General features: G+C 43.8%; 2 protein-coding genes across 3 annotated transcripts; one reads left to right on the top strand and one right to left on the bottom strand.

The window, feature by feature from the left end:
• The first annotated feature begins 266 nt into the window (after nt 1-266).
• smim36 (small integral membrane protein 36) lies at nt 267-2,850 on the top strand. Its single transcript, XM_028970073.1, has 2 exons — nt 267-775; nt 2,159-2,850. The coding sequence occupies exon 1, from the start codon at nt 389-391 to the stop codon at nt 689-691; it is 303 nt and encodes a 100-aa protein (XP_028825906.1). The 5' UTR covers nt 267-388; the 3' UTR covers nt 692-775; nt 2,159-2,850.
• A 1,103-nt stretch (nt 2,851-3,953) lies between these two features.
• Nucleotides 3,954-8,897, bottom strand: hlfb (HLF transcription factor, PAR bZIP family member b). 2 transcript variants are annotated; one of them, XM_028967174.1, is made up of 4 exons: nt 8,652-8,897; nt 8,061-8,390; nt 6,878-7,092; nt 3,954-5,903 (listed from the first exon to the last, which is right to left on the bottom strand). In XM_028967174.1, the coding sequence occupies exons 1-4, from the start codon at nt 8,752-8,754 to the stop codon at nt 5,685-5,687; spliced, it is 867 nt and encodes a 288-aa protein (XP_028823007.1). In that variant the 5' UTR covers nt 8,755-8,897; the 3' UTR covers nt 3,954-5,684. The 2 variants fall into 2 exon arrangements, with proteins under 2 accessions (XP_028823007.1, XP_028823008.1); XM_028967175.1 differs by having other exon boundaries at nt 3,954-5,900; nt 8,652-8,895.
• Between the last annotated feature and the right edge of the window lie 995 nt (nt 8,898-9,892).

Below are 9,892 nucleotides of genomic sequence, written 5' to 3'. Positions count from 1 at the left end.
CATGAAACAGAAGCTGCTGTTATATCACCATTAATCAAAGATGACATAATTAATATTGAAATTATTACACAACATTTTCATAAATCCCAGAGTAGAGTGACATGTCCCTGACTCAAGCAAAAAAAAAGGGGGAAAAAATCCACCCTGCAATGTGCAGTTGGCAAAATTAAAATGGCAGCTTAAGTTATTAAACTGAGCAGCTTTAATCATTGGCTGCAGGAATTCAAGGTTGGAGGAATAGCGGAGGGGGGTGGATTAAAACGCTGGAGCCACAAAGCCAGAGATCCACTCTGATCTGATGAGGAGAGGGCCCTGCTGTCGCCCTCCGGCCTGCTCGCACATCAGTTCGGACGTGCCCTGGCTGCAGGTCGCGGCATGAGGCGTCGCCATGGGTTTCATGGAGTTCTACCTGGAGATCGACCCGGTCACGCTGAACCTCATCATCCTCATCGCCAGCTACGTGATCTTGCTCGTGGTCTTCCTCATCTCGTGCGTCCTCTACGACTGCCGCGGCAAGGACCCCACCAAGGAGTACGCGCCGGAGCCCCAGGCCCAGCCGCCGCAGTCGCCCATTCGGCTGGTGGTGATGCAGAACTCCCCGGCCTCGTCCCGCTTCGAGCAGAACAACACCACGGCCAACTTCACGCCCCCGACCCCCGACCTGCGAGAGAAGAGAAGCACCCTGGTGTGAGCGGGCCTGGTGCTGCACACTGACTCGCTACCGTTTCCTGGGACAATATTCCTGCGCCACTGACAGGAGGATCAAACTGAACCGGTACGATGCAAATATACAAATGTATCCATAATACAGGTTGACGGATCGAATTTTTGTAGAATTTTTGAAGTGAAACAATGTTTTGACCATTACGTGACACGGTCTAGTCATTTAAAATACTACATAACATGGTTTTATTCTTGGTAATGTAGAATATGACAGAAAGCTAACTAACACAGAGGAGCGTAAAGGCCTACGGCCTTTTTGAGTCTCGTGCTGGTGTAACTAGCAGCTGGTGCTATTGTGTGTATATTCATTCACTCCTCCAAATGCTGTTTAGTATTGTGGCTCTTCGAACACACGTTTGTTGCTTTGATTTCATACGTCTGTTCAAGTATTTGCAATTTTGAGGATTAAATGGTATACGTAACCACACATAACTGGTATGCACTTTTAAAATAGCTGTAATATTTTATGTTGAATAAACAAAGTTCATAAGTGCCCGGCATGTCCAAATTTACATCATCAAAATGTTGTGTCCTATTTGTGGGAAAAGAAAATCACATAAAATACAGGGAATTGAATACTTTCCGGTTTGCATACGAACAAAACCATGCATATTGGAATATTAATAACTTTGAATGTGAGACCAGCGTTGTCCTCACAATAATCACAGGGGAAATTACTGACGTAGTCATGGACATGTGATGACGCAAGGGACAACACTCTTGCAGACAGTCCTCCATGACGCAACTGTTCGAATTCCGCTTCTTATTAGAAGCCAAATGAATACATTTTAGAATACTTATTAGAAGCCAAATGAATACGTTTTGATACGTTTTTCATCGGACCACCTCTAGGACAGCACATGGTGTTTGTTTTGTGGCGTGCGGCACATGGCATTAAACTGATGGGCCAGTACCTCTTTTTGGCTTAATGAATTAGGGATTAGGGATCGTGTTATGTAATGCCTTTTTGAGCCACTCCCGGCATTTTGTCATCAAAATCCACATCAACATTGGCTTCTCTAGGCATTTAGGGGGGTAACTGTGTGGGTTTTAATGCTAAGTCGGGAATGCACCAAGTAGCTCTCAGCACCAAAACAACTGGACAGTGCTATCCTTCAAAAGTGCAAGGACAGTGCTATCCTTCCTTTGTTGAAGAAAAATGAAGTTGAGGGCTATTGTATATGCGCATTTGAAGAGGTAAAGCCAAATATTTAGCAGTTCACCTAGACTAAATACCAAGACCGGAATGTTGAGCAAAGAAATCAATGTCACTGATTGATATAGCAGATATAGCATCATTAAAAAGCTGCCATTCACTTTCATACATTTTGAAAGAAAGTCCAGTAGCACTGTAAATTTCCAACTCAAGTGCTGTGAAGTGAGAATCTAAATAGAATAGAATTTTTTACATTTTGTGTTTGCTTCCCCCCCTCAGGTTTGCATCGATATACAGTCGTGGCAACACACATCAAAGGAACCTTGATGTGACAGCAGAGAAAATGGCTGTATCTGGGCCAAGGACATAATGGTGCCCAACAAGAAGTCAGCAGATCTCCCATGAATATGGATTAAAGTCAAATGGACTAAGCAGAGTTGCATTGTAAATCCACTCAAATGCTTTTATTATTTTTTTTTTCATCGCGTGCTTCCAACAATAGGAATATGAGCACAAAGAGTACATTAAGAGGTTTATTGCGTCGCATTATCATCCCATACATTCCAGTCATGGATGTTACACTGCGTAAGGAGACCACAAAATGAAGCTCAACTCGCGATCCAATCGTCTAACTGAAGTAACGGACGATCAAGATGAAATTTACATGATACTTACTTCTAACATAGTGTAATACCACATGATGTATGACCTGGAGTTTTGGTGTCATGCAACAATAAAGAGAGCAACAGGAATTTTTCCCAATTTCCAAATGTGTTGAGCGGGTGTGAATAGGTCTTCACGATGTACACGAATACACAGATAAAACAAGAAAGAAAGACAATTGTGCATGGGACACATTGACAGAAGCATGTTTAAATCCTCCCGAATGAGGAAGTAGCGTGCGTGATAGCTGTCAATCATTGGGCTCCTCCGCTTGTAGAAACATCAATAAAGATCATCTTTTGTGTGAATTCTTCGGCTTTAGTGGCTAATGCAAATGACTGGTTTAAAATCTGCGTGGTAGGCTTAACAAATCATATTAGCCCAACACAATATGAAACAGAACAATGTAAAGACAACACACTGTACTTCCAAAAGTGGGGAGTGATCGTATCACCGCTGGTGCATCAAGACTTGAATGGCATGGCCTGAGAGAAATGGCCCTTTGCACTTCGATTCATGCATCTGTCAGAGCCAGTCAGCAGAGCCGACCAGGATTAAGCGCAGATCCCAATCTGCTCCCTCTGCATTTACAAATGGCTTTATATAACCCGGCCCCTGGTCCATTTGATAGATGCCGCACAAATCCAGAGCGGTAGATATTTTGCGTCGTCTTCGGTAAGAGCTCGGTTAGGGCCACGCCCGCACACTCAAGCACATAACTGGCAGGTGCATGTGCTGAACGCACAAGAGCAGAAAATGGTGATTAAACCGCAGCGTGAGGAGACATGTTCTTCAGCATGATATGGACTTCTGCAACGTATTTGTCTCCCATATAATGCCACAGATGCACAAAAGATGTCAAAATCTGGTTTTAAAAATCATTTTTAAAACCAGATTTTGACATCTTTTGTGCATCTGTGGCGTGCCAGCATTATGGTTTTCAAGATTTTTGTTCGTAAAATCAGTATAGAAATGTTGAACTTCATCAGAAAATTAACATCTGTAAACAATATATGAAATATAAAATATGCAAAGGCAACGATACCTGGTAAAGCATTGAAGTGTACAAGCACTGCTCAGTGTGTAGCTGTGGGACATCAGATTATTAATAATGAGGTGGTGAGATATTGCTCTCTAGTGGACATGATGTTGCAGTGAAGCACTGTTTCTGGTTTTTGACCATAATCTACCAAAGATTTGCAGAATGAGTTCATTAGAATACTGAACTTTCATTCAAGTTGCAATTAGTGGTCTCAGCCTGACTATGCACTTAAGTTTGAATTTTTATTGAATTGGGCACTTGATATGGTATGTTCATGAAAATTTTTGATATGTGTCTTTGGATGTAATTATATAATTGTGTAATACAGAATTCAGTTTATGAGCATTGCAGATAAAGGCATCACACATATAAGGTTCACCTTTTTATTTTGGTCAAGAGCAATAATATACATGTGTATAGATTTTCAAGGGAAAATATAGATATATATTCCAACCACAGATTACACAGAAACAGCAGAAAATAATAATCTGTTCATTTTCATGCCTTTTTTCAGTGAAAGACTTCGTTACATTCTTTATTTTTCGTTTTGGCAAAACATGGAAAAAAAGGCATTTTATGTGAAAGTACATTTTTGAATGAGCTTTTGCACCGAACACCAGAAACGTTCGTGGACTTTTAAAAACCTGAAAGCTCTGAACCACCTTTCCAGCCACAAGTCCGCAGGTCTTCGCTTCAGCCTTGTGGACTTTAGCTCTTTAGTGACATCATGTGTCTGCAGTGGACAAAGCAAACAGGGCTCCATTCAATCTAAAAATAAAAAAAAAGGTTCCGCTTCTTCTTTTGAAACACATTTTCAAAATTGACAAATTCATATAAAATATATAAGTTTAAAACATGAGCTGGTCAAAACAGCTAGGATATGGATCATATTGACCTCATATTTTGGATCAAGGAGCATGACGGAGAAGTTGGCAGTCTTGGATCAGCATGGGAAGTTACACATAATGCCCAGGAGGTACTACACACTTATAGTTATACACACTTATAGAAGTGCTTGGAAAATACTGTATAGCATTTGCTATATGAAAAACTCTGAATATAACAAACATATCTGTAAAGATTTATACCTTTTGGTCTGTAGTAAAGAGTAATAAAATGATTGGGTTGAATTGGACACCATCACCATGTCACTCACAGTAAATACAGCTTTTACATTCATCTCACTGTCCAACAGGAGCCAAATACAAGTGTTACATAAAAAAAAAGAGAGAGAACTACTAAAAGAGAAGAAAAACCATGCCAGACTATAGAAGTAAATATGATGAAAATAGTATTTGCAATAATTATAATAATTAATACAATGAATCTGGCAAAAAGAGAGAAATGAAATATTGCACCAGTCTGACGTGTACGGCGGAAACTAAATGTCTGATCCCACATACGTCTACGGAACATGATTCGGCTCATGCTAAAGACAACGCTGAGAACACACAGTGTCACGTAGGAGGTAGCCAACAAGGGACGACAAGGGACGTTATTAAAGCATTTTGTGGCTCTGTACATACCAGCTTTTCCTGTAAAATAATCTAGATGCAGTCTATATTCTATAACATCACATCATCTATATAATACACATATATCATGTATTGTAGAGCTACTTCAACTAGTTTGGGGTCATTTATGAAGTTCGTTAAGTCCCAGAACTACAACACACTACAACAATTGCGTTCACGCCGAGGACTGCTTTGAGGGAAAGTTGAATATTTTATCATCAATATTGCAAAATGCCTGGGCTTTTTTGCTCATAGTCACAGAGGATTGATATTCTCACGTATTCACAGGACATGTATGTACAACTTGAAAAAGAAATTTGAAAATAGAAAAAAGGAAATCCTACAGCATTTTTAAAATGAAAATATGTACAAAAGAAATATTGGGGACAAAAAAAAAATTAAAATCCCATGCACAAAAAAAATAATTCTCTGCCTCGTAAAGTGCCAATAATTAAGAGGTTGGCGTATTAGGCGGGTGCAGGGGGGCGGGAGTGGGCATGAACTAACAGGGACGAACATTAGTCCATCAATCCCGTCAACGGGAGACGAGTAAGGTGACAAGATGGGACAAAGCCTCCCATTCCCCTCACAGGGGGCTGTGTTGGCCTTCATATTTGGCTATGATGTTCTTGCAGCGGCCAAGTTCCTTCCTCAGATCTGCCACTTCCTGCCTCAAAGCAGAGTTCTCCTTCTCCAGGAACCCGGCGCGGATGGCGATCTGGTTCTCCTTCAGGCGCCGTGCGTCCCGCGACCTCTTGGCGGCCATGTTGTTCTTCCGGCGTCGGGCCCAGTATTTTTCATCCTGCTCAGGTGGCAAAACGTCACATGAAGGGGAGGGTAAAACAAATTGGACCAAGTTACAATTACAAGAACCAGCAGATAGAGGCCAGTATTGTCCCAACGTTAAATCAAACGTCACGTCTACATTTCTTAGTTAGATTTAGTTAGCTTGGCATCATCAGACCACACATGCACATTATTGGCATGAGCATCATCAATACAGCCCCTGTATTTTTATATTGTGAATTCTTGATGGCTGGTAATCCGTTTGAATGAAATGACAAAAAAAAAAAAAAAAGCACCTTTTATTTTTCACCGTATTCTGACTTTTTGAAATAGTAGTAAACTAGTACTAGTGATGAAAGCAGCAATGGCCAACATGCACTCTGCAACTCTTACTTTGCAGTCCTGAGTCAAAGCTGTTTCAGAGGTTATGGTTGTTACGACATAAAAAGCGTCATTTATTCTGAGTGGGTTTCGGGTTTTTGACTGTGGAAAAAGTGAATTTCCTGGCCTTCTGGCCACTAGCTTTCCTCATGCCCCATTTTTTTTCTGGCGGCAAAATCAGCTTTGGAGCAATTTATTACTCGGAAAAGCCGAGCATGGATCCACTTTTATTTGAACAAATTAAAATGGCAAATCCCTTAATCCCGACCCCAGCAGAAGCGGAGAGATACCAGGAAATGGGAGGGTCACATGCGCCAGCCTGACACTGTGGATGAATGGGCTGGGTTGGCTTTAAGCCTCTTAACCAGATCCTGCGTGCCCTGCCCCGGGCCAGTATGAGGGGTGCAGACAGGGTCGTGAAAATGGCCGGTTCTGGGGAGGGTGGTTCATATCAGCTGCATACATTTGGAAACGACTGGGAGTCGGAAGGAAGAGATTTTCTTTCTTGACCCAGCATCCATAATCTGAGATTATCCAACAAACGCTGAACTTTAAGACAGTGCGTTGCAATGATGTGGCCAACTAAACGTGAGATAACTAGTTCCAAATTACCTTCAGGTCTTCTGGAATGAAAACCTTGCGGGCTTTCTTGATCATGGGTTGGGGCTTGAGCTCCTCCTCGGAGAACTTGCGCTTGCGGGGGTCAAAGACCTCCTGTCCAGGGACGCTGGACAGGGCAAGGTCTGCGGGGTCTGGCTCGTAACCCACTGGAACCTGGATCGTTTCCGGGTCTATCGGACTTGGGGTGTTGCGTGACGACGGTAGACCTGCAAGCCAAAAAAATAAAAATCATAAAATGTTCTATAATCTGCCCAAGGTTATTAATAAAGCAGACGGAGTTGATGGGAGTCTGTAGTAACGTTTGTTATCCACTGGAGGGGGTCAGAGTGAGTAAAGACTGTTATGATGGAATGATATTTATCACCATTTATCACAACTGTCTTTTACACAACTTTGCTTAAGTAAATTAAAGCGAGATGGGTATAAATCTCCATTGCTATTAATTAGTCATTTTTCTTCTAGTTACCAGAGTAACGTAATTGTCGTTCATGAATATTTTTCTATTTTATTGAAGAGAACAGAGTTTGGGTGGTCTTCACGTCACATGGTCACACACAGGCCTAACGAGGGTGTGGCCACCTCACGTTACAGAGCCAGCGGCAGCTGACGTAGCCCGATATGGCCAGGTAGGCAGATCCCACGCCGCCGTCAATGTGACCCTGTCCCTCGCGTGAAACGCCCTCACCAGGTCTCCGCCGCGCGTCGGTCACGTTTCGCTGCATGCTGCGACCGGTAACAGTAAACCACGCCGAGCGGCCCGCTCAGATTACCAGGGTCTGTCTGCATGTTACACACCAAAAGCGTGGGATTCTACAGTGTGTGACCCATTTCGCTGCCCCATTCTTGACTGTGTTACTGAGGGGAGTGAAAAGAACGGTACATGGGACGTCTAGGTCAAGCCAAGCTGGATTTAGACGTTACTTATAAAATCTAACATGACCAACACACGAAGACGGAGAGAAACGTATTAAAATCTCGGGTGACTTCTTCCCGGAGGTTTCTGTGACATTCCTGGGAACGCAGATCTTTCATCTGATCCGGATCCTATCAGTGTAATGCCTCACAGTATTCATTTCGGGAGGACAGCGGCGCACGTGCCTGTCCACACGTCTGACGTGAGGCGCTTCTGCCCTGGGACACGCCCGTTTTCGACAGCGTGTGAAAGGGACAGTACCTGGCCTGCGGGGACTGTGGTGACAACCCTGGGGGACCATGGCAGTGTGGAGAGAGGTGGTGGTCTGGCTGCTGAGGTCCACCACCGAGGGAGGGGCCTGCTGAACGGCTGGCTGCTGCTGCTGATGCTGATGCTGGCTCTGGACGTGTTGCGACGGACTGGAGGCGATGCCGTTTTCGTACAGGAACTCTTCAAGGTCCATGTATTCCAACTGAAAGCTGTCCCCATCGTACGGCAACGTCTTGTCCCACAGCGTGGGACCCAGGAAAGCCGACTGTGGAACATTCCCATCTTCCTCAAGCTTCTTTCCCTTCTCCTCCTTGCCAAAACCTATTAATTCAATATGCACAGCAGGTTAGACACACTGCATTACAATGCATTAAAATAATCATAATCATGTTGCTGCTCTTTCTTGGAAATCCACCCTCCCAAATAAAACACATCTTTATTTACCTCTTTAAAAAATATATTAATTTTAATACATTTAAAAACGTGACTTTTAAAAAAATATATAAAAAGAACAGTGAGCTTTGCAAGGCCTCTGAAATCTCCTAAATGTCCAGCCGGTAGGAAGTTTTATTCATTCTTTACCTTCATGGTGGAACGGCAGTTTCATCGGATTCTCCAGCAGCGACTTCAGGACTCCGTGCGTCGCGCGTTGAAAAGTTGGGTTTACTGCTAGTGGTCTGGACATTTTCCCTCTTGCAGCCCAACAACAAAAGTGAAATTAAATATTTGAGAAGTTTAAAAAAAAGATATATAAAGAAGAAGAAGACGACGAAGCACGTCCGACACCTGCGGGGACACGCAGTAGCGCTGCAAAGAAACGATTATCGGTTCCATGTGTAGAGACTGAGGTGGGTGACGTCAGAGCCGAGGGGGCGGGCCCAGCGGCTGTCTCTATTGCGTGGGCGTGGCTTAAGCAAACAGCGGGCGCGGCGCTGATCCCGGTTCGTCAACAGACGCACGCCCTCTGCTTAAAGCTCAATAAAGGCAATTTTACGATTAAAAAGCACTAATTAAATGTTGAACGAGTTCAGGGGACGGGGGCTAGAACGCACGCCCGGTGCCCACACATGGACGCAGTGACCCGCCTTCGGTGGACCCTAGCCGGGCAAAGGGAACAGTTTGCCGGTTTGTTTAATTCCCGCTGAATTTTTACAACTATTTTTATTAGGGTTCTAAGACAATTCACTACACAGCCTGGAGGAAATGTGGAATATTTCAGGTAATGTCGCATCAAAACGAGTCTGTAAAAAAAACCACACTTTTAATCGTTTAATACGTTTTTTGTCAATGTTGTTATATGATAAATACACCCAATATGAGAACAGAGGTGTGGGCAAAATCATGCCCGCTGTCACGCCGAACGTGGGCGGAGACGCTGGCCGGTCACGTGAAGCCGTCGTGTTGACCCACTTCTGACCAATCGCGGCGAGGGGAGCCGCTCGGCGGCCCCGCCCACTCGGCGTCTGTCACGCACCGCCTCATGTGCTCGCCTCACATGGGCGTGTGCGTCGTCGCTGTCCGCTTGGTTTCGTTGATCTCGGGCTCCGGATGTGAATTGTGCAAAACTCTCAGAATATGAATATATGTGATACTGGGAATCCATCTTATCATTTCTGCCAGTTGCTGAAACCGATGAAGAAACATGGAATCTCAGTGGCATGCATTATTGGCATTATTGGCATTATTGGATGCATAATTCCATAAGGCGTGAAGTTCCAGGTTCAAACCCCAGTTCCTACCATCGTGTCCCTGAGTGTCTCCAGGTGGACTGTCCCTGTCACTGCTGATTGTAAATGCGCCGTGGATGAGGGCGTCTGACAAAA

The sequence above is a fragment of the Denticeps clupeoides genome, chromosome 2 (genome assembly GCF_900700375.1).
Source record: "Denticeps clupeoides chromosome 2, fDenClu1.1, whole genome shotgun sequence".
Lineage (NCBI taxonomy): Eukaryota > Metazoa > Chordata > Actinopteri > Clupeiformes > Denticipitidae > Denticeps > Denticeps clupeoides.
The sequence above is the reverse complement of the archived record's forward strand: the minus strand, read 5'-3'. Positions and strand labels throughout refer to the sequence as shown.